The sequence below is a fragment of the Tarenaya hassleriana genome, unplaced genomic scaffold (genome assembly GCF_000463585.1).
Source record: "Tarenaya hassleriana unplaced genomic scaffold, ASM46358v1 Cleome19, whole genome shotgun sequence".
Classification (NCBI taxonomy): domain Eukaryota; kingdom Viridiplantae; phylum Streptophyta; class Magnoliopsida; order Brassicales; family Cleomaceae; genus Tarenaya; species Tarenaya hassleriana.
The window spans coordinates 815,328-838,279 of record NW_010965304.1 but is presented as its reverse complement, the minus strand read 5'-3'; the positions used below and the strand labels follow the sequence as shown (position 1 = coordinate 838,279).

The window sequence follows — 22,952 nt, the reverse complement described above, 5'->3', positions numbered from 1 at the left end:
GTAGGGAAAATCACTGTGAACTGCAAATGCCCAAAAACATTTGATCTAAATGAATTTTAATTTAGTTAAAAAAGAATATCAATTTTTTTTTTGGTTAAAAAAAGTAATATGAGTACATAAATCTTGACAAAACTTTGAATGAAGGCACCAATTTTCGGCGAAATATCAACATAAAATTGTGAGAGTTTAATCCAAAACCAAGTTGCGCAAATCAAGACTTCTCTTTGGTAATTATTTATTTATAAGACAACAACTAGCAGTAAAAAGAATCATTTAACGGAGAAACTGGATAGTCTTAATCTAAAAAAAATATATTAACATAATTTTAATATTAGTTCCACATATTCTTCGTTAAGCATGTTTTGTTGGTCTAAGGAAGCGACGCCGACACGAAGTGCCTCTTATAAATCGTTTATGGAGGCAATTGGTCGACATTTCGATATTCAGTTCAGTTCGATTCGTTTCTTTCTGTTTTACAAAACTATATATTAATCAGTTCGGTTCGGTTTTAATTTTTATTTAAAAAAAATAGATCTTAAGAAATTATTCTCTGGGCCTTTAAGAAAAGCTCAAATGAAGTAATTATTTTGGGCCTTTTATAAGAGCCCAAAGTGAAATATGATATATCTGAACGGAAAAAAAAAACGTACCAAGGATTTTGGATTCAAAACTTTTGTAATCATCCGAACAAGATCTGGACAATACTATATATAAATATATATATATGTATATATAGATTTTATGGATCAAAAGAGAAAAAAAAAATCCAGCGAAAAGTGAACTGCTGCTGAGTGAGATAATTGCAAAACTTACCCGACATATCTGCGACAGAAACCTAACAGTCTTTCGACGTCCACTTCATTCACAGAGCAGCCGCCGTTCAAGCTTTCCTCCTCTATACTCTCCTTGTTAACTTTCCATTTGTCTAACACACACACAACCTTCCGAATCTGTTTGAAACAAAAGCTTAAGGATAACCCGGAAACTATAAAAGATAACGCAGAAAGGAAGGGAATATAGATGATAAGGATACTGCTATAAACCGGGCGGTCGGCTTTTTCTCGGGAGATACCGAGCTCTCCAGCTCCTCGTTTGGCTCGTCGGGTTGGAGGTCGAGAAGATCGTCTTCTATGATATCAGAAGTTCTTACTAGAACCATTGCGTACCGATGTAAGCAAGATATGGTAATCTCAGATTCATTTACTCTTACGAGTAACCTCGAGATAACGTTCCAGAGAGCTCTCCTTACTTCTATATCATCCGAGGCAAATGGTAGAATACTGAAAACACCTTCTAAGAAAGAAAAATCTGTTTGCATAGACTCAAAGTGTCAGATATGGATATCAATCACTAGACGAAGAGTGAAACACAAGCTCATGCCCACTCCCATTGAAAAAATCCATGCCATGTATGACCCGTCAGAGAGTTTCGAAATAAAATATCGGTATTTAAAAGTTTGGAACAAGTTCAAAATGTTGTCACAATCTAAAGAACTAATATTGATCGAAATGGCATAGAAGAAAATGGAGTACCTTGAGATACCTCCGAAACCAGGTTATCTGCTTCGGACAGCATGTTAGCAACTAAAATTCCAGCAGTAACACAAGATGTCGATACCTACAGTAAAACATTTTATATATCAATATTACAAGCTCAGATCTACTTTAACCACCGCTTTTTACTGAAGTTAAACCACCTCGGCTTTATCCTGAAGTTTCACAAGATCACAGACTAGTTGGAAAATTTCTTTGCTAGAGCAGATTTCCCGAGAATAGATATCTATAACAGAAAGGGCTTCAATAGCTCGGAGAATAATATCAAGAACAGGGTACCTGAAATTATGCACCACGAGATTACCATAAAAGCACTGGACTTGCCTTTATTTCTTTACATGAATGACATTGAAGGATTAAAAAGATTGGCGTTCACTAACACCTAATGATCGTTTTGGTATGACCGTCTTCCTATCCTTTCGTACCTTTCAGGTATTCTCTCCGTCATCTTGTCCATTTCGAAAGAGAAAAGATTGATCAAGAGATTTGCCAAACCCAAATTCATTAGAGGAGGAATCAGCAAATGTTGCACGCTTGGTTGACCTTCTAAGATGGCTAATAATAGCCCAACACTCTGTACCAAAAAAATGGAAATCATTTAACAGATAAACAAACAGAAAAAATATTAAACCAAAAAAAAGAAAAGAAAACAAGATACAAGGAAAACAGTAGAGGGACAAGAGGAAGGACAAAATAGACAAGTAAGAAAGAATTTCAAAGCTGCTTTCTAGCGCTTCATTTCGCCCAGAACTTGAACTAGTGCAAAAATCACTAAAGATACGAATGTAGGTACCTTTTCAATAAGCTGAGTATTCAATGTATTCTCGGTAATCCATAAAAGACGCTGAAGAATATCTTCAGACTGTAAGGACTCGGCCCAAAAAGTGCACTGAGCTCCATAAAGACCTGAAGTCAAAATCCTGTTTGAGAACCATCTGTTAGACACTTAGACTATCCAACCTAAGGAAACCAGGAAGATAACTGTTTAAAAAACAGAGTTATTCTTTATGCACTAAAAGGAAAATATTCAGGAAAGAGACAATCCAGACTGTACTGAGGTTTCAGAAGGAATCAAGATTTAATGCAACAAAGGCACAAACTGATTTCTTGCCTGCAAACTTCACTTAGGCATTGGGTATCATCAAGAAACAACTGCCCGACAATTGCATTAACGAGTCCATCTGTAGATTCTATACGCCTCAAGGGTGCCTCATGGCAGGCAAGATTTCCGATAATCCCCAGACAGATTTCCTGGAAAGATATGAAAAAATACGAACAAATAGTAAACATAGAAATCAACTAAAGAGAACAGTTGTATCCAGGAAGAAATCACTTAGCAACTGATATAGAAAGGATTCTAGATACAACTCAACTCTATAACCAAACGGATTCCAGAACAATAATGTGATCAGTGGCTTACTGTAACACGTGTCGATTTTGAAACCATGAGGTTTGCATAAAGCACTTCCAGGATTAGATTTTCCACCTGAAAAATCAAATAATTATAACCTGTTAAAAATGAGAGCTTTAGATATCAGACTACAGAAACTCGGTCAAAACCACTAAATGGTAAGTAAATTTTGCCTATCTGCCATCATTTCTTATGAAAAAGAGTAGCAACTTCAAAAGTCGGATGAAGGATACGAACTTTATCTTAGAACTCCTTAAAACTGGCCACCACAATAACAATAAAATTCAAGACCACACAAAAGAAACAAATCTCAGAAGGCATAACAGTGTAGATTAAATTAGTACCATTAGCTCAGCATGAGTTCTACTAGCAGCAAGATCCCACAATACGCAACCGTGCTCTTCCCATGCCTCTTCCACTGATGATTTTCTTAGCTTTTTCCCGTCTCTCTCCGAAGCTGATTCATCGTTGTTACCTCCAATGTCTTTGTCCATGCTTTCTGGAGACCCATCAAAAGTGTCGGAAAACCCACTTCCAGACTCGGGTACCAAACTTTTATCGACATGATCGTCACCCATTTTCCGGTGAAATGGTTCTTCACTTATTTGGTCACGTTTTCCATTGCTTGAATCATTTGGAAGGAGTTTTCTTATCAATGAGATTATATAGCTTGGATCAACAGTAGTTGAAAGGTCGAACAACTGCATCACATATAAATTTAGACAAACTCATATCACTCTCACTAAGCAACATATCTCCCGAAAATCAGAATTTGTGATCGAATTTCACTCTATAATCACTACTTGGAAAACCCTAAACACTAAAACCTTCTACCGAACTACTTACCTCTCCCGTTAACTTTTTACAAAGCACAACTCAAATCAATGAGGTATATCGAGAATGACCCAGTTTACGAAGATCAAAATCATGGCTAGACATGAAAATAGAATAAGCAAGAAACAAAATGAAAATGGTAGAGACCTCGAAATAGATCCTCTACCTCATCAGGCGGCGGCGACGGATGATGCGCAGGCCCGCCATTTCCTTCCTCTGCTCCTATGTCGTCGTCTTCTTCTTCTTCTTGACTTCCGTGTTGTTTCCCTTCGTCGTCCGCCATTGAAGCAGCTCTGGATTTTCTCTCCCTTGCCCAGAAAAATTCTCAAAAGTTGATAAAGATCTCATTTTATATATTAATATTTACATAATAGTCCTTTTTAAAATGTTTATTACTTTTTTGGCCTCAACGCTATTCTATTTACATAAAAGGACCCCTTAACTTTAAGAAGTACTAATGACACCCTCTCTCTCCAACGAACCAGAAAGTAGTGATTTCTTGTGTTTTTATCAAAATCGAGAGTCCTAGAGGGCGTGGAGGCGATTTCCGTACACACCCTCACACCCCATTTGGCCTTTCTTCTACCCTGATTCTTGATACCTCATCTCCTTACCTCACTCTGTCGCCTCATCGATCCGATACCACAGATACCCGACTCCGAAATTGGATAATCCGACCGATATACCCGAAAAAATCGAGACCAAAATTGGATACAACCGAAAACCGCAGATTTAGATGTGTCTTTGAAAAGCCAGAGATCAGCAATCGATACCCAAGTTTTGTTCAAGGGGCAAGACAGAGGAGCCCTCAGATCTGTCGGAAACAGAAGCTGAATCACAAACCAGAAAAAAACAAAGTTCCCAGAAAACAACACAGACGACAGGTACAGTTCATCATCAGAACTCAAAACAAGCCACTTCCCTGTAAAAACACCATTTCTAATGCGGAGAAAACAAGCAATGAACCAACGAATCGGGATGTAAAACGAGCTGACTCGACTCACGACTCAGCTTGGCTGTATTTACGTTCGAACATCCATGAGAAGAATGGCGAACCATCTCTCCGTAACGCCTTTAGACTACGAGGCATCGATGGCTATACTCCCGACACCAGCCTCCATCGCCTCCCTCTCACTGTTTTCCTTCTTTATCTTCTCTTCTGATGCTTCTTCTCCGGGTTCCGAGTTACCAGAAGGCTGCAAAAGCTTCGGACCGGGATTGATCCACGGGTGTGTAAGGCACTGAGCCGCAGTGGGTCTCTTCTCGGGCACAAAATCGAGAATGGGAGTGATGAAATCTGCCATAGCATTCGCGTCCTGCTCGCTGAAATCGTACTTCTCCATCAGGACCTTGTTCAGTGGCCAAAACCTTAACCGACGTATGTGCCTTAGTTCACCATATCGGTTGAAGTAATCTCGTGAGTAGCGGCCGCTTAATGCAATCTACGTTTCATATAAACCAAACCCGTCAAAAAATCATCGGATTCTAATCATAGAAAACATGTTTTCGTGATAGAATTATCCTCGGTATCGCTTTGGCTAGGAAGCCGGTGTATATCCAATCCTTACCTTGCGTGGCATCATCCCGAAAAGCTCCATCATCAATGCCAAATGATCCTAAAAACGGAGTCGTTACTCTGAGCTTGTGCATGTAACCTCAATCGAAGCTCAACAGAAATGAATGAACGATCTATCCACAGAACAAACAAAGGCAAATAAAGGGTATATATGGAGATACCTCGTCCCTGTCGTAGTTTTCACCACTGTGAGGATCGAAAAGGACATCTCCGGTGGCCAGCTCAAAACAAATGCAGGCAAATGACCACATGTCTGCCGATGTTGAGTATTTTGATCCGAGAATAACTTCGGGGGACCGATACTGCCTTGTCTGAATATCGCTTGTGAACTGTTTATAAGTCCAACAAGCATTCCCGAAATCCACTAATTTACATTTCCGATCCACAGCTCCAAGTAACTTCTGCCTCGTGGAACGGCTTCCTCTCCTGTTACTCCGACCCTTTTTGCTAGCACTCTCGTCGATTTCATCACGCTTTACTCTTCCTTTCTTAGTTTGAGAACTATCTTGGGGCTTTTCTACAGTATGATCCCTGTTTGATCTTGCTCCATTGTCACAAGCTCTATCATTTTCCTCTGACGCTTCCTCTCCATGACCCCCTTGAGCCGCCTTCTTAGCTTTCTTCCGGATCTTTTTCTTCTGATTCTTTGTCAAATCCGCACTGTATGTGTAACTCTTAGTTTCCTGTTCCGGGACTGACCCAGAAACGGTCTTGTCCTTCGTTGTTGGAAGAACGATAGGGGTACCTGATTTACGAGGGTCCCTTGATGGATCAATCATAGAACACAGCAAGACGTTCTCCGGCTTCAAATCGGTATGGATAATAGAGAGCTCGCGGTGTAGGTAATCCAACCCCGCCAGAATATGAAAGCAAAGCTCTTTAACCATGTGAAGAGGGACACCCCGGTAATCGCTGTACTTGATAAGTGACAAGAGGTTATCGCCCAAGTACTCGAAGACCATACAAACATGTTGCCCGTTAGGACCAGAATGCTTGAAGTGATCCAAAAGCTTCACAACGCATTTTTTATCATCTGGGTCTCCTTCTGCAATCTGTTTAAGGATTTTGATCTCATCCATGGCTGCCTCCGTGTAGTGCTGAGCGCTCTTCTGGACTTTCAAAGCTACATAACGCTACAAACAATGAATTTTTCTTGCGTGGTCAACGCGTTGGATGAGAAACAAAAACAGAACACAAGTTTCCCCAAAAGCTTAGATTGAAAATCTGTAGGCTTAAGTGTAATAAAAACAAAATCTCTTGCAGGAACTCAAAACCGCCATTACAAACGGATTAAACCTGAGGCTAAAGCAAGTAACAGATCTAAACAAACACTGGAGAAGGGACGAACGATCTATTACAGTTATTCAAATTACAGTCAAATCCAAGCAGATAACTTCATTAAGCAAGTTGAAAATGAGAAAACCCAATACAAAAAGGTCGCGCTCTTTTTCCCATTACTGCTCCTAAATTGTGGCAACTCCAATCCAAAATACTTGGATAAGTGACGTACCGATTTTTGGGTGTCCCAAGCGAGCCAAACAGTGGAGAAATGTCCCCAGCCGAGCTTGCTCTGAACCACATAGCATCCATCCTTGAACGTGTCGCCGATTCGCACCGCGTGGTAGCCTCCTCTCCGGTAATCCTCCGTCCCTTCGTCCTCCGACGAGTAGTTGCTGACGTCACTCTGATGTCCTCCGTTCTTGTCCTCCTCCATTGTCGGAAGAAACTAGGGAAACCTTGGAGATGACGAATTCTGAGGGAGAGAATCTGGAGGACACCCAAATCGACAAAACCCTTGAAGACAGTAAACTTTGACCGAATGAATGGCAAAGAAACGAAATTGGCGGAAACCCAGAATCAGAAAACCCTAGAAGAAGAGCAATTCCGAGAAAATGGAAGAGGGGAGTGAAATCCGGATAACCCAACTCGATAAAATCCCCCTAAAACTAGAAATTCGAGGAAGAGAGAGGGGAAAAGTCGAAAAGATGTCGGGAACCCCGAATTGGATGGAAAAAATACACTGGGAACCTAGAAATCTGACTTAAAAGCAAAGAGATTTATCGAACCCAGACGAATTTCACCCGATTCAAGAACCGTAAATCGAAGATGAAACAGTTGGGTGAATCGAACGAAATGGAATGACGAAATTACTGATTAGACCTAACAGAGAGCAGCAGTGGAATGATGGTGTCTGTCTGGTAAGTAGCTGAGGTGGAGAGAAAATTGGATGCAAATTAGGGTTTTGATATTATTAATTAAAAAGAGAGAGAGAGAGAGAGACAGGAGGAGATCAATGCCGGGAAAGTCTAGAAGGAAAAAAAAAATGTTTCCATTCGACAAAAACAAAATCATAAAAAAATGTTATTCCTTTTTATAAGAAACACATCAACGTTAATATTCTTAATTAGTATATAATAAAACAACCATATTATAATAGTTTTATGAGGCCTGAAAATATAATAGTCCTTATTAACGGTTTATTCTAAATTTAAAATATTCGGATTCATAGTCAAAAGAGAAATTTAATATTTCAATTTTTTTATTTGACCAAATAAGTCGAATGTACCGATCTACTAAATTGTGTAATTGTCTATAAAATCCATAGTAAAAAAAAAGACGAAATCATAAAGGATATTTTATGAAAAAATTAAAAATTAAAAATTGGCACAACGAAAAGGGTAGTTTAATTGCAAAGATAGTTGCATGTATCTTCATTGAAGATATATACATACACATTCAAAAAACCAAATCATCTAAATACCTAAAAACACTTGTAATTTGACAAGAACGGTAAAATCACTAATCCAATGGAGAGTGTAAAAAAAAACAGGGGAAAAAAGTTAAATTTTTTTTTTTTGGATTCACCGGTTGCCTGAAAATTACACACCGGAGAAGCACAATGTACATAAAACTAAGGCCAAGTAAGATGCTTTGCTTTTTTGTGTCATAAAGGAACGAGGACGGGGACAAAGACGAGGACGAGGACGAGGATGGTTAGGATGTTTCCGGGCCGCGGCTGAGGCGAGGCATTGTCTCTGAACTGACCCGCGTTCACGTATTCGCTTCTCCCGCTGCTGCTTGCCGCTGAAACGTTCACCGCCATCGAACCTGTGGTTGGGTCGAAATCCGTAGACATGATTTCAATGCGTGTAATCACTTCGTTAAATGAGATGATCTCATCTCATGCTTGAAAGAGACATCATTTGGAGAGTTTGAAAAAAAAAACACTTACAGTCGTAGTTTGCCCATCCGATCCGCTGGCCGACAAGATCGTAGACAAAGATCTTGTCTTTGAGAACCAAATCTGCCAAAAAATGAATCGGAAAATGGATTTAAAAACCTAATTATGATATAATTTTTTAATCATAGACAAAATGATTTCGTGGTAAGATTGGTTTAGGCCACCTCCTAAGATGGTTATCCCTTGACCCTGTATCTTCTGAAACCCTATGCACCACACCGCAGCACCGCCCTGTTTTCCATATCCATGATAATGTTATCCCGATACCAAACCGATCCGAACCGAATAACACATATTTGTATCCGATATAAAAACCGATTGGGTGTGATTTTTCTAAAACCGAAAAGTCGAATCCGAACCGAAAATAACAATAACAAAAAACCCGGAAAACAAGTAGTAATATCAATAGAAACCGGAAATGCAATATGAAAAAACAGAATACATTAGTTTTTATAAAACAACACAACCGTATCCGACATAAAAAACCGAATGGGTATAATTTATCAAATATCGAACCCGGACCGAATACCGAATTTAAAAAAACCGAATTTCTTTGAAAAATGAGTATTATCAATAATAACCATACCGAATCCAATATAAAAAAAACAGAATGGAAATAGGTTCTATGAAACGGAAATTATTGGACCTCGAATAGTAACCAAACAGAACCGAATCAAATATAAAAGCCGAATGGTTATAGTTTCTATAAAACCAAAACAACCAAACCGAAACCTGAAATGACCACCTCTACCTAGAACAACGTGGAAAACCGATGATCAATGTTTGAATACAAGTTGTTTTATGTTTGAAGGCAGATTCTCATCAAATAGCCAAGTGAAAAACATAATTAGATTACAGAGAAAGTTTGAAACTTTTTTGACAGAAATCATCGAACGTTAAGGAACTTACGATGGAGTTTTGCTGGATGAGGTAATCCTGTGGGTTCAAGAACATGGAAGCTCCACCAGCAAAGTTCAAGCTAACTTGAGGAAATATGTCTGCAAGGCTGGTAAATCGGGTACCCGAAAGAGAATATATATTAGAGCTCATAACCGGAAAAGAGACGAAGAAAACTTGGTAACCGGAGGAGGGTGAACCTCGATGTGATCACGTAACATTGGTTCCCCTTTGAAAGAACGGGTCGGACTGACTGAGAAACAGCATTTGTAATCTGCAATTATCGTAAGACATGCTTTCAGATAACCACATTGATCGATTCCTTTACGTTTTTCCGGTTTCATCCCCGAGGTAGTTCAAGCCGTTCCACTAAGAACCCGAACTAGATAAACCTCGGGCACATACATTTAGTATACATATGTAAGTGTACGATAGAACCTTAAGCGTTTTTCCGACCGGGAATCCCTCAGACACAATCGATTCCGTTCAAGGATTCTCCGGATTCCAAGAAAATCTCGATAGAACCCTTTAGGTTCTATCATTATACCATAGCAATCCGAAGTTTAAAGCAGCATCAGGCATGCCGGATTCCAGCTGTAGGAATCACTTTCCGAAATTCGGGAAAACATTCAGGACTTTCGGGTTGTTTCTTTGGGAGAAAATGTTCACACTAGTGAGTAGTAGGAGAAGATTGAACTTACAGCTTCGACGAAAGGATCATACGCTGCTTCAGCAAGGTAGGCCAGCGTTGTACCAGTATCGATGATCGTTCCCTGCCCGTTTGACGTGGAGAACACCGATGGATTAATGGCCAAATTTTGGCCATTTACCGAAATGCTCAGAAGATTCACATTGTAGTGAGGCCTGAAAATCCACAGCCAGGACACAAGATTATTACAAGAACATTCACTAACACATTATCGGAAAAAAACACGATCTTGCAAGGGTTTTGAGGGGATTTAACTGTGAGGGGACAAGAGGAGTGAAGACGATGTTAGGTTCCACGATTTCTCCAAGAACAAGTACGCCTCCACCACCGTTCTCTCCTTTCAGACAGTGCGAGAATACTCGAGGAGCCAATCCTTGCGAAGCGAGCTGTGAAACCAGTGACATTCCCTGCTGTCCGAATCCAAAGATTCCATCAACAGCTCTATCAGACTTCACCAGATCTCCTGTCTGAGAGGTGCTGCACCTGTTCAGACACACTCCAAATGTCCAAGAGATTTGAGTAAAAACCCGACTAATGACAACTATGAAACATTGAACACGAGATTTTTTGGATATCAACAGAGTAACTCACCCGAACACAACCCGGGCAGTTGAGTTTGGAACAAAAGAACTCCCGACAATCATGTCAAAGTACAACATATCGGATACATAGAAACCCGAGGTTCCACTTCCATCTCCGTATTGAAACGTGTAAGAACAAAGATTGCTCTGAGCTGAGCAACCTGAATCAGAAGACTGAACACCCCAACTGCACCTCTGGTCTGAACATGAGATCAACGCAGATGTGAATGAGCTCCCAGGATCAAAGAAATTCAACTGAATCTGAAAGAAAGGAACACACTTTGTTAATCTCAATGCAGTGAAGAACCCTAGAGCCATCTTCAAAGGTTTTCTTGATGGCGAAAGATTGCGAAAAATTTACCGGGAGTCCACTGGTCTGAGGGCATCCATTGCAAGAAGAACAGCTGACCCACAAAACATCACTTCCTGTATCAATCTGCACATAAAACTCTCTTGGAGGAGATCCCAATTGGAGTTTTGTGTAGTATAATCTGTTCAAAGATGTGAAAATCTCAGGAGAAAACGTCGGAATCACAATCGAAATCAGAAACCATGGTTTCAGAGAACATTGAAAAATCTGCGAGAGGAAGAAACAACATGGAACAAATGTCTAAACTGACGAACAAAATACCTCAAAACCAAAGAAAGATACAAACTTTGTCCACAAGACAACGCAATTATCTCATATAATTGTGACTACCAACGAACAGAGAAATGAATCGAACACCTTGTGAACATTCAGGATCAATAAGCTCTATGCTTTCAACCGAATCGATCAAAACCTAAAAAGAAGGGATAAGAGATGTATGAAATTACCCGACAACAAAGGGATCAAACGTTCCATCGACGGGAAAATCTATTACTCCGCCTAAGGACTGCAACAACCTGCCATGTCTGGCTCTGTCACGCGCCCTGAGTTGACTCAGTTCCAACACGCGACTCGCCGGAATCGCCCGTTCCAGTTTCAGAGTCACCGGTAAACCCAACGCTAGAACCGCCGCCGGAAACCAAACCAGAACCAGACCGATAACCGCCGATTCCGACCGCCGTACAGCCGCCATTGTTGTCGCCCTGTCTAAGTAAAGCTAACGCGACCTCTTTGATTCGTCAAAAGACAAAAAAGATCATTTTTTCTCCATTGGGTATCGGGGAAATTTGAAAACCGAGACGGGGATGTTAACGACTACAGATCAGTGATCTCGATATTCATGAAACATAAGATTTAGCTTGGACAGGACGGAGTTGTGTTCATGCTGAGAGAGAGAGAGAGAGAGAGAGATGTCGGAGAGACAAAACAACAGTGGGAATCAGAAGAGAGAGATTCGAGTGTGGATTACGTCAAAACGACAAGTGTAATTTAATTACCATTCATATGAGTTTGCTTTTCTGTTAAATTTATTATTGCTATAAATAAATAAAACCATGTGGAAAACAATCAATAATCTTTTTATTTTATTTTATTTTTGGTAAAGAAAACAATCATAATCTTTGATAAATTCAACATAACATCCATCTTCATTTTCCTTGTGATGTTAATTTGGATTTTCTCCAAAACGGCATGAGGTCTCAATGATTTGTTTTCTCTTTTCTATGAAAATTTTATATTTTTGCTGTTAATATTTTTATGATAATTATGCTATTTTTCACAACAAATTCAATTGCGAAATCATTATCTTTTTTGCATTTTATTGGTTATTTTCCTTACTCTGTTTTGGTCATCTAACCTTTAACTCTTTAACAAACTTCATTACCTTATTAATTTTGGTTGATTAGAGATATTTTTAAATAAAAATATATCTCTAATAAAAATTGATTCCATATAAAACTGAAACCAAACAAAAATTCAATAGAAAAATCAAATATATATATATATATATATATATAAAATAACCAATCTTTTAATCTTAAATATTGACCCTATAATATACAAATATAATAATAGTAGTTTTGGATTATATCATAGTGGAAGGTTCTCCAATCTATCCACTTGTGCTTTTCGGTAAACCTAACCCTGAAGGGCGTATGCATGTAGGCGCACTACTGTGCATATCCGAATTTTGAAACTCCATTTTATATTCATATTAAATATTTTAATTCTGTATAATTGGTAGAACATTATATAAAATATAAAAACAATTTTGTGATCTTATAATATATATAAAATATATTTTTATAATTATATCATGTTAGGGAATATCCGAATTTAAATCCATAAAATACAAACCTAATCACGACCATTTAAAAATCCAGTCTCAAATGTGTTATTAATAGAAAGAAAAAAAACATTTTACCAGCGTTGGATATAATATTTTTTTTTTGTGGAAAAAAAAGTGCAATAGACAACTCAAATAATGGCATCTCTTCGTTCCGGAAGTTACTTGTAGAACCCACACTGCAATTATTTCATGAATTTCAGCTTCTTTTTTTTTTGGTGGTGGTGGTCGCCTTTGCTTTAAGGTGTTTTTTTTTTCTTTTTTTCTTCTAAAAATAAAGAAGATAAAATAAAGTGAAATTCGATTTTATTAACCACTCCTTTAAAAATAAGGAAAAAAATAAGGATTTCCTCAATAAATGTCTAAATTACCCTCTGATTTAGTTAAAATTATTTTTAAAAAATCTAGAAATTTATGTATAAATACAAATAAAAAAGAATTATTGAATCATTATACAGATCGATCGAGAAGAAGAGCGAACTAATGGATAAACAAATCTGCTATTGAACTCAAGTTTGGATGGCCTAGTGGTAAGAGAACATGCAATACTCTCATTTTGGGTTCAAACCCAAGTATGGAAAGGGGTATTCACATAGGCTTTTTCGGTCCTCTGAGAGATGTAGTCGGGCCAAAGACTCGGTGAATTTCTGGATTATAAAAAAAAAATCTGCTACTGCTTTCTTTTGGTAACAGGAATTTATTTTTTTATTTGGTTCGGAATAAAGAATCTGTTTTTTTTTTTTTCTCAACAGTAATAAAGAATCTTCGATGGCAAGTGATTCAGTTTCCAATGAGGTGTCTTTGACCAATGACCAAAAAAGCCAGTAAGTTTATTGCAATCTCTGATTTTTGTTGTTTGGCAATTTTTTTTTAATTTCTTTTACTTGTAAAATTTATTTTCATGACTTTTAGAAAAAAATTTAAAATAAATGCGCATAAATATAAAAACATCAAACAACCCGTCAATTCAAGATGATCGGTTAAAACAACTTGATTATATTATGGGTCCATCTTTAAAATTCTCTATTGCATATATATTAGATATAAATATTATAGGTTTCATTTATTTTCATTAAATTCGTGCTTCCTAAAAACTATATATCAGAACTTTGATCGATTTTAGATTTGATTAGTATTTTATTATAATTCATCTCTGATTTTATTTTCTTTACAAATTATATTATTTTTTTATTTTAAAAATATTTTATTTGAATTTGTTTAATTTTTTAGAAAATAATAATCAACATATTTTTAAATAAAATTCAATTCGATTATTTTTCATTCAGAAAATTGGTTTAATATAAATTTCTATAATCAAATCGAAATATCTACGATTAGTCTTATTATATATTATATGGGGATTGGATTTTTAAATGTAATAATTGAAAAAAAAAACAATTAACAAACCATAGGTTACACAATTAAAAAGTCTTGATGGTAGAATTTCTTTTATAGTAAAAGGTTGAGACTAGAGAGTAAGTTTTAAAATTAAATATATATATATATATATATATATATATATACATACACATTTCTTATGGATCAATTTCCTTAGTGTCTAAGGTAGCGAGGTGTGATGTCGCGTTCTCGCATAAATAAATAAAAAGGAAAAAGTACTTTGTATTGTTTCCAAGATGAATTAACTCATCACCATATCTTTAACTTGAACTTGTCATCACCTAAAAACACCAATTTTCAAATTACTTATCGGATAATATTCTTTATTTCAATATTAAATATTTCAACAATTATTTATTATCGTGTGATTAGAAAATTATATCGTTTGGACTAATAATCGCACAGTGTTTAATCATCATAGGTGCTTTAAAAAAACAAACTTTAAAGATTGGTATTATCATCGTACTCAATGCCCTCGTACCATTTTTTGTATAGAATAAGCCAAACCGGTTGAATTACCGGTTATGTTTATTGATTCCGGTTTTCTCTCGATTGAACCAAACCATATCATAACTGCAAGGGCTTAGGCCCAAAATCATACGTTATAATATAGCCCATTGAAGATATCGGGCTTGAAATACTTGGAACTTATATTTTATGAATTAGCACTTCATAAAACCGTATATATATATATATATATATATATATATATATATGGTTTTTTCTCAAGAAAAATAATATTTATTTAAATTTTATGTAAAATCTAATTCAAATAAGATTATATATAATTGAACACGAATCAATGCAATTTTGTTTGCATCAACCAAGTGAGAAATGGTCATCATCATAATAATAATAATAATAATAATAATAATAATAATAATAATAATAATGTCCTTCATACATGTTATCGTTGTTCTTCTTCTTGCTTAGATCATCACGTAAATACGAAGGATACGGCCTAAATTTCTATTTTTACAAAGTTTATTTAGAAATCCAATGTAAAAACAATAGAAAATAGATCAGTTGTTCACGTAAAATTATACGTTCAATTTAAGATCTTTTAGATCTTTTTGGTAATTAGAAATCCAAGAATCAATTATTTTGACTTCTTTTTGTCTTTGCATGACCAACCACTTAGGATCGTCTTTTGTCTTGAAGATCAAATCTAGACAGTGAGAACCTGCAAAATTTCATCAAAAACATAAAAAAAATTGGTTATTTTTATTTTATATTAAAAAATCTTTAATTTTATGTTCTTAATAAAATACTTTTTATGGATTAAAAGAATCATTATTCTTATTTTTATTAAAATTGAATTTTACTATTTACTATTTAGCTTTTAGGTTTTTATATAAATATATAGTTTACAAAAACTCAACAATAATTATTCTTAAATATATTTTAACATCTAAGCTAGGATGGAAATTGATGCAAAATAAAACTAGATTAAATGATTTTAAATACTATATACCATGGTTCTAATTGAAAACATTGAAATATCATGCAGAAAATTATATATATACCATTTGTCTTGATGGCGACGATAGTATCCGAAATATCTTCCAATACTCTATATTTAAAAAAAAAGATGGTTAAAAAACATTAATATGCCTAATAAACCTTGAATGGGAAGAAATTACCATTTTCTGTTTAAAAAATAAATAAATGATTTTACCCGCCGACGCTGTAAGGATCGGACAATCCATTGGAGAAAATGATGTTGCTCCCAAACCTTCGGAGAATTAATTTGAAATCCTTCAAATAAAATATTTGTTTCCAATATTTAAAAAAAAATCAAATTATTATTTTTTTCAAAGTCGAAATTAAATTAAAAACGGGAAAATATCCAAGGTGTGCACCTGACCACCGTAGTAAGTGTTGATCCAATGTGGACGAGGAGAGACACCGTACATGCTTTTACATTCGGATATGTAATTGCTTATATTATACGGCATCGTTTGGTACAGCGTATCTTGCTTGTCATGTCCAATGGGCATCACTAGCTCGCTACAACTCTGCCACCGGTACAATTTTATTGTATTATTTTACCAAAGTGTAACAATAATATCTTCGATATTTTTTCTCTAATAATGTATTGAAATATGTATATATATATATACCTGCCATCTCCAAGCGAGATTATTGTTTGTTGGTTGAGAAAACATGGTGGTATCATAGCAAGATCTGTTGCCAATGTATGCAACCACTCCTGCGAAAATCCGACCGAGCAAATCCTTCTTCTTACCTCTCGGGGATTCAGAATCAATAGCTTTGCATATCGAGGTAACAGGGTAATTTGGATGTCGATTATATTGCACAGCCTCGGCGTATACCGAGTCTAGAAAATCTTTGAGGTCGAAACTTCCGTTCAACGGACTGATGGATTCAAGGGCATAATACAAAGCATACAATTAATCTGTTAGCCGATATGATAAACGTAAGAACATTATAGATTTCGTGAATTCTTACGTACGCGCAAGTCTTGAATTTTTCACTTAGGAACGAAAGGCCATTAGGTTGTGAAGCCACTCTATCGATCTCGTCCCAAGATTTTCGAATCCTCTTGTGGCATCTCACGCTTGTTTTCTGAAGTGTGGAGATTTTTATTGTTACAAAAGAAATCTAAGATCGAGAATGAACCCGCGAAAGTATATCATCAAATGGCAATGAAAATATATCCGATGCTCGAAAATTCGTTACCTTGATTATTTTGGTCACGATATAGTAATAACCATGTTTTGGAACGGTGTCTTCGAAATAGAGAACGGGAGCAGAAGATGCTAACGCACCAATTGCTATGTGTGGATATTTCAACCTAAACCACGCGGCTAACACTGCAATATTTTGTAACAAATTAAATAACCAAGACATTGCATTAATTAAATCCGTTTTACTATAAATAGTTACATAGTTGTCAATGACAACTTATATCTATTTAACATCTTCCAAATTGGTAAGAATGTTGTCCAATGGCATAAACAGTAGAGGAATTGTATACGTAAGACTATTATGGTCGAGTAAAACGTGATATTATATATATATATATATATATATATATATATGATTTTACGTGGACTTACTTCCACCGTAGGATCCACCGACGACGATGATAGGGGAGTGTTTGGCTGCATATTTATCCTTAACATGCAAGAGAATAGCGGCATAGTCGGCGAGGGCTTGTGCCGTGTTGAAATATCCCATAGCGGTTGCGTTCTTCAACGCTTCTTTCGCTGATCCAAACGGCATCGATTCTCCATAATACCTATGCTGTGTTATATATACACACAACATGCATCATCACGTGTATAAGATAAGATTTAACCTAGCTAGCTAGGGCTTAATTTCTCTTACATTTTATACGTTAGGTTTTGTGTGTATTACACATGAAAATATTCATTCATTACCTCCATGTAAACTAGGAGAGCTTTGAAATGAGGGCCGTTTTCACGAAGAAACCCTATAGCCCTCAAGTCCGTATCCATGGAAGTTTCCTCGCCGAGGTACGCAAGAATGGGGGAGTTGGCCTCAGCGCCGCCCCAATATCTCGTATCAACGGCGTATCTCTGCCGAAATTTGGTATAACTTTCCGGTGTATACGTGAAATGGTCGAGATCTTGATCGAAAATGAAGAATTCGACATCGGAATCGGATTGTAATAACGTTTCATCAAATGTGTCTTGTGTTGTTTCGGGGTATACTCTGAGTTGGGCGAATTTAGATTGTGTAAGGGAAATGAAAGAGTTGGGAAACGATGACAAGATCAAAAGGAAGAAACATGGAACACAGTTTGGTCTCCATGATGATGAATGCATAGTTTTCTTGTCCTGCTGTCTTTTTTTTTTTTTTACTAAATGGATGAGAAGAACCCTTTATATAGAAACTGGAAAAAAAAAATCTCGTATTTTTTTATTTTTTTAAAAATATTTCTACTAAATACTTTATTTTTGTATAAATTTTTTCTTAATTTATTGGAGATTTTTTTTTTTCTAGTCCACACGTCTTCTTCTTTATTTTAGGATCATCCACGTCATCTTCTTCGACTTCTACGTCCAAAAACACATGTGCTCGACGTTTTCTTGTTATTTTTTAACAAGATTGTATATTAAGAGATAATTCCTAATTAAAATAAATAATAATATCTTCTTCACGTTCTGAAATAAAAAAGCAATAAATAAATAAAAACGAAGAGCGTACGATAGATTTTGCCAAGTTAAATCACAGGTTTTTCTGGTTATTATATTTTAATAAAAATTTAAACCGATATTATATTAAAACCGGGTGAATCTTGCTGACCGCGCCTAATTTTCGACCACCATTAAATGCGAAAAAAATCTCAAATCCAAGGAAAGATTTTGGATTTTAATGATACATGAAAAATTAAAAAACCTTTGTTATAATTATTGACGAACAAAAAAGTTTAGATATACAACTTATAATTTTAATCGAATATCGGCAGCGATTTAACTCAATGTTTCTAGACCCATTTCTGATTTTTTTTTTGGGTAGGTCCAATGCCACGTTAAATCATTCGAAGAACTTAGATCGGGCAGATACAATAATCATGCGGTCTACCTTAATAATATACGTGTGGGTGCGTGCGTTCCTCAGCTACGGATGGGCATAAATATCTGAAAATCGGATATCCGTCGGATATTCATCTCGCGGATATCTGATTTTAAGGTACTCGTAATTTTTAAATCCAAATCCAAATCCGGTTTTTTTAATATCAGTAAATCCGAATTCAAATCCAGATAATAAAATTTTTAAAACCACGTATCCGCAGATAACCAACTATTATATGATTATAAATAATTATATCTTATATTTATATAATATTTTTATAAAATATAATTGTTTTAGGTTAAATAATTTCGTATTTTTTAATATTATCTCGAAAAACTAATTTATTATTATTTATCTCTTATTATCTCATATTTTTATCCTAATTCATTTATTTTTATAAATATATCTTCAGTTTTTGAAAATTTTATATATAAATATTATTGTTTTTTCTTAAATAAATAATAGATCCGGATATCGGGGAATACCCGGCCATTATTCCGGATACTCATAAATCTCAAATTCCGTTTCGATATATTATTCGAATCTTCGAATCAATGCCTTGGTGGAAGACAAGGTTAAAGCGCATGTAGGGAGCAAAGTGCGGTATTAGTCAAATGAAATATTATATATATATCACCCACTTTATAGTAATGGTTGTTGTACGAGGGATGGTTGGGATATCCCTTACAAGACACAGAGTATAAGGACGCAATACCCATGCCAACTATTCTACCAAAAAAAAAAAAAAAAAACCCATGCCAACTAGTTGCACGTCTTCTTCATGTCACGAAGAAATAATAAATAAATTGGGAGATTGTTATAAATTTACAGGAAAATAAAAATAAAAGGGTATGCGCGTGCGGACCGACGGGCACATTCTACCCCCCAAAAAAGATGCTGCTTGGCACCACGAAATGCATGCGTCAATTTGTAATGATTCTTTATTTTTCCATCTAAATTTATTTTCCCAAAGAGTGTGTTTCACTTTCTTCATTAAAAAAAAAATTATTGCTGGAAGATAAATCGAATTTTTCAAAAGTTGTAATGCACGTAAAGATCTATAAAGAATCTTCATAGTGATCAAGTCCATTCCTAGGTGCTTGTCGTAAGCTACATCGTCAAACAGATAGAAAATCGCACCATGATAGTGAATGTTGACTTCGAGAGATTCGAAGTAGACGAAGAGTCTGCGATCTGGGTTCACCACTTTAACGGAAAAAGATAACGTCGCCGTGAGATTGCCGTCGCGGGTGAGGTTAAAGTCCTCGGCTGTTGTCGCGTTCCAGATGGACACGTCGAGATACGATGGCTTGGTTTGGAATATAGAAATCAGGACAGCGATGCATCCGCTGATTATTACGGCCAGAGTGAGGACTATGCCGCATCGGCCGAGGCCACGGCCATGGCATCTAACCCCCCATGACACGATCGACATTTGGTTTTTTGTTTAGGGTTTGGATCAATTTTTTCCCGAGAATACTAGTTTGGTGTCATGTATGTATATATATATAGGATCGTATATGTGTACGGACGTTGGATTTTGCGATTGAGGTTACTTTCTTGTGATGCAAGAAACGTGTAGACCATTCCTCTCGATTCTCTTGTTCTTTGCTTCTGCTGCGGGCCGGGGGATGAAAATGTGTTTGGCGTGTCACTTGGAAGATTGAAGTTTATAATAAACACGAAAAATAAATCTCGTATTTTCTACTACGATTTTCGATATTTATTTTGTATTGGAGAAAAAAAAAGGATAAACCCTAGATATGCTAGTTGAAGTAATTTAAAGTTTATATTTGAAATATGTATTTTCTTTTTTTGTTTTCATTTTTATAACGAATATATTTGCATAACATCTCGGTAAATTACTTTTAAAAGACATATATTTAAAACGGGCAATTAGATTAAAACAAGAGGGGGAAAAAAACGTAAACAGAAGTTGAAAAAATAAGAACTAAGGCTGAATATTTAAAAATAAGCTTAACTGGTTTAAACTTATAATTTCTTCTAATTCAGAGAAATCTCGTTCTAGATGACATTTCAAATTTGGTTAAATTTACATTGTTTTCCTTTATTTTATTTTATTTTTTGGATGAAATTGCTATTCGAGAAAACAAAGTACAATATTCTTTCTACTTTTTTCCTTTCAACTTTTATTATTCCATACTCAAAAAAGCTCTAAGTTTTTTTTTTATAAACATGATGATTTTCCGAGCCTTTGATTCGCCTACATCTACTATAGACCCGAGACCAACCTTTGTAGATTTTCAATTGTTCAAATATATTTTGTTTTTTTAATCAAAGTTTGGGAACTTTTTTAAAAGTATAAATTATTCTTGAGTTATTTAATTGGCTAAAGATTGTTTTTGACAGTTTTTCCCCAAAATTTGTAAATAAATTTTTTAAGTTGATTTTTTTTCCTTTTTTTTCTTTTTATCAATCTTATATAAATTAATCCAACGAATCATTATAAGAGTGAATACTATACCATCTCCACTAGATGAACCCACAACACGATCGACATTTGGTTTTAGTTTAGGGTTTTGGATCGAATTTTCCAGAAATAGTAATTTGATGTTATGTGTATATATAGGAGGATATATATATATATATATATGCATGGACACTATATTTCGCCATTGGGAACACTTTCTTATGATTCAAGAAATGTGCAAAGTGCTTCGGACTCTCTTGTTCTTTGCTTCTCTTTGATTGTAATTTATGGCGATTATTTAGCGACTGAAAAAGTAATAATCGCTTGTAACGGTAACAAAATTTGGAAAATTAACAAAAAAGGCTTATATGCACAAAACAACTTTCACCGCCTTAAACTTTAACTTAATAGACATTAATCTCCCTTTAAACCTCTACAAGAAGCCTTAATCATGTTAGTACAAAGACGTTGCAATAGCTATTTCCATGGTTTATTCGATTGCCATTAATTATTATTGTTTTATTCGATTCCATTAATTTCATTTAAAACAAATTAATCATATTCAATTGATTTTTATATTATCTGTCATTGTACGTACTTCAGTATAACTATATTTTTTCATATAAAAACTGCAAAAAAAAAAACAATCAAAATGGTTTCAGTACAATTGAAATCTTATTACAAAAAAAGAAAAACACGCAAGAACACAAGTATACAAACTGACTATAATCAAAGACTGGTATTGCAATAAGTTATTCGGGATTTGGCATTCGACAAGCTCACCGTAACAGGTGAACATTCGATCTTAGCCGTACGATGCGATGACTTCCATATCCCGACATTGAACCGGACCCTTGCCCTGACGTACACATCCACATCTATTCTCCCCAACTTGGTCTGAGCCCTCAAATCTCGAGCATCCGACCGCGAGATCGCCACGTTTTTCGCCACGACCGAATCCTCCATCTTCGTCACGTTCTTCCTCGGCTGGTGGAACGGCTCGATGGTGTCGAAAGACAGCGTATGGTCGTTGAATTTCACGAAGAGTTCGAGGGATTCGTAGTAGATCGAGATTTTGTGGTTAGGGTTATGGGATTGGATGGTGAACTGGAATGTGGCCGAGAGATGGTTATCGTTGGTGAGGTTATATTTTTGGACCGACGCGTCGAGGATAACGTAATCGAGTCGCTTGGGCTTGATTGTGAGCCAGGCAACCAGAACGACTAGGCCTCCGAGGAAGATTAGGGTTAGTATGATGGCCATGATCCAGAAGATGAGGCCGCGTCGGCGAGCCCCCGGTAGGGCGGGTGTTGCCATCGGCGGCATTGGTTTTAGGGTTTGGATCAAATTTGGGATTACATAATTTAGTTACATATAGGATATATATACACACACACAATATTTACTTTGCCATTGGGATTTCTTTCTTGGGATGCAAGAAAACTATTCCAAGGTTCTTTGCTTCTTACGCGGGAAAAGTGAAAAGGGATATTTTCTTTTTATCATTCATAAAAATATTACTATAAGAAAAAGTATCTTAAA

The 22,952-nt window shown here is 35.9% G+C and overlaps 5 protein-coding genes across 6 annotated transcripts; all 5 read right to left on the bottom strand.

The window, feature by feature from the left end:
* Nucleotides 1-634: 634 nt before the first annotated feature.
* On the bottom strand, nucleotides 635-4,123 carry LOC104810888. Of its 2 annotated transcripts, none has more exons than XM_010537339.2 (10): nucleotides 3,965-4,123; nucleotides 3,309-3,665; nucleotides 2,974-3,039; nucleotides 2,665-2,804; nucleotides 2,347-2,473; nucleotides 1,979-2,127; nucleotides 1,697-1,832; nucleotides 1,533-1,617; nucleotides 1,034-1,308; nucleotides 635-950 (listed from the first exon to the last, which is right to left on the bottom strand). In XM_010537339.2, exons 1-10 carry the CDS (start codon nucleotides 4,079-4,081, stop codon nucleotides 810-812), a joined length of 1,593 nt encoding a protein of 530 aa, XP_010535641.1. In that variant the 5' UTR covers nucleotides 4,082-4,123; the 3' UTR covers nucleotides 635-809. The 2 variants fall into 2 exon arrangements, with proteins under 2 accessions (XP_010535641.1, XP_010535642.1); XM_010537340.1 differs by having other exon boundaries at nucleotides 3,946-4,038.
* Nucleotides 4,124-4,505: 382 nt separating this feature from the next.
* On the bottom strand, nucleotides 4,506-7,617 carry LOC104810887 (SRSF protein kinase 2-like). Its single transcript, XM_010537338.2, has 4 exons — nucleotides 6,885-7,617; nucleotides 5,536-6,507; nucleotides 5,367-5,414; nucleotides 4,506-5,240 (listed from the first exon to the last, which is right to left on the bottom strand). The coding sequence occupies exons 1-4, from the start codon at nucleotides 7,086-7,088 to the stop codon at nucleotides 4,878-4,880; spliced, it is 1,587 nt and encodes a 528-aa protein (XP_010535640.1). The 5' UTR covers nucleotides 7,089-7,617; the 3' UTR covers nucleotides 4,506-4,877.
* Nucleotides 7,618-8,035: 418 nt separating this feature from the next.
* Nucleotides 8,036-12,146, bottom strand: LOC104810886 (aspartic proteinase-like protein 2). The gene is made up of 10 exons (XM_010537337.2): nucleotides 11,619-12,146; nucleotides 11,164-11,293; nucleotides 10,813-11,063; nucleotides 10,477-10,704; nucleotides 10,214-10,376; nucleotides 9,713-9,786; nucleotides 9,525-9,621; nucleotides 8,780-8,846; nucleotides 8,607-8,678; nucleotides 8,036-8,482 (listed from the first exon to the last, which is right to left on the bottom strand). The coding sequence occupies exons 1-10, from the start codon at nucleotides 11,861-11,863 to the stop codon at nucleotides 8,319-8,321; spliced, it is 1,491 nt and encodes a 496-aa protein (XP_010535639.1). The 5' UTR covers nucleotides 11,864-12,146; the 3' UTR covers nucleotides 8,036-8,318.
* Nucleotides 12,147-15,303: 3,157 nt separating this feature from the next.
* On the bottom strand, nucleotides 15,304-18,240 carry LOC104810885 (lysosomal Pro-X carboxypeptidase). The gene is made up of 9 exons (XM_010537336.1): nucleotides 17,821-18,240; nucleotides 17,497-17,683; nucleotides 17,117-17,250; nucleotides 16,890-17,002; nucleotides 16,537-16,792; nucleotides 16,276-16,431; nucleotides 16,092-16,171; nucleotides 15,940-15,986; nucleotides 15,304-15,596 (listed from the first exon to the last, which is right to left on the bottom strand). Exons 1-9 carry the CDS (start codon nucleotides 18,226-18,228, stop codon nucleotides 15,454-15,456), a joined length of 1,524 nt encoding a protein of 507 aa, XP_010535638.1. The 5' UTR covers nucleotides 18,229-18,240; the 3' UTR covers nucleotides 15,304-15,453.
* A 3,810-nt stretch (nucleotides 18,241-22,050) lies between these two features.
* Nucleotides 22,051-22,747, bottom strand: LOC104810884 (uncharacterized protein At1g08160). The gene has a single exon (XM_010537335.1). The coding sequence runs from the start codon at nucleotides 22,734-22,736 to the stop codon at nucleotides 22,140-22,142; it is 597 nt and encodes a 198-aa protein (XP_010535637.1). The 5' UTR covers nucleotides 22,737-22,747; the 3' UTR covers nucleotides 22,051-22,139.
* Nucleotides 22,748-22,952: the final 205 nt, after the last annotated feature.

Bases quoted from the DNA above. Each gene is read 5' to 3' on its own strand.
- LOC104810888 (XM_010537339.2), bottom strand. From the start codon at position 4,081: ATGGCGGACGACGAAGGGAAACAACACGGAAGTCAAGAAGAAGAAGAA. The intron at 2,805-2,973 runs GTAAGCCACTGA...ATATCTTTCCAG, and splicing joins CAAAATCGACACGTGTTACA to GAAATCTGTCTGGGGATTAT. The intron at 2,128-2,346 runs GTACCTACATTC...TTTTTGGTACAG, and splicing joins ATACTCAGCTTATTGAAAAG to AGTGTTGGGCTATTATTAGC.
- LOC104810887 (XM_010537338.2), bottom strand. From the start codon at position 7,088: ATGGAGGAGGACAAGAACGGAGGACATCAGAGTGACGTCAGCAACTAC. The intron at 6,508-6,884 runs GTACGTCACTTA...CATTGTTTGTAG, and splicing joins CTTGGGACACCCAAAAATCG to CGTTATGTAGCTTTGAAAGT. The intron at 5,241-5,366 runs GTAAGGATTGGA...TATGAAACGTAG, and splicing joins TCGGGATGATGCCACGCAAG to ATTGCATTAAGCGGCCGCTA.
- LOC104810886 (XM_010537337.2), bottom strand. From the start codon at position 11,863: ATGGCGGCTGTACGGCGGTCGGAATCGGCGGTTATCGGTCTGGTTCTG. The intron at 10,705-10,812 runs GTGAGTTACTCT...GTGTCTGAACAG, and splicing joins ACTGCCCGGGTTGTGTTCGG to GTGCAGCACCTCTCAGACAG. The intron at 9,787-10,213 runs GTAAGTTCAATC...CGATAATTGCAG, and splicing joins ATGATCCTTTCGTCGAAGCT to ATTACAAATGCTGTTTCTCA.
- LOC104810885 (XM_010537336.1), bottom strand. From the start codon at position 18,228: ATGCATTCATCATCATGGAGACCAAACTGTGTTCCATGTTTCTTCCTT. The intron at 16,793-16,889 runs GTACGTAAGAAT...TGAATCCATCAG, and splicing joins GAAAAATTCAAGACTTGCGC to TCCGTTGAACGGAAGTTTCG. The intron at 16,172-16,275 runs GTGCACACCTTG...TTTTATTTGAAG, and splicing joins ACACTTACTACGGTGGTCAG to GATTTCAAATTAATTCTCCG.
- LOC104810884 (XM_010537335.1), bottom strand. From the start codon at position 22,736: ATGCCGCCGATGGCAACACCCGCCCTACCGGGGGCTCGCCGACGCGGC.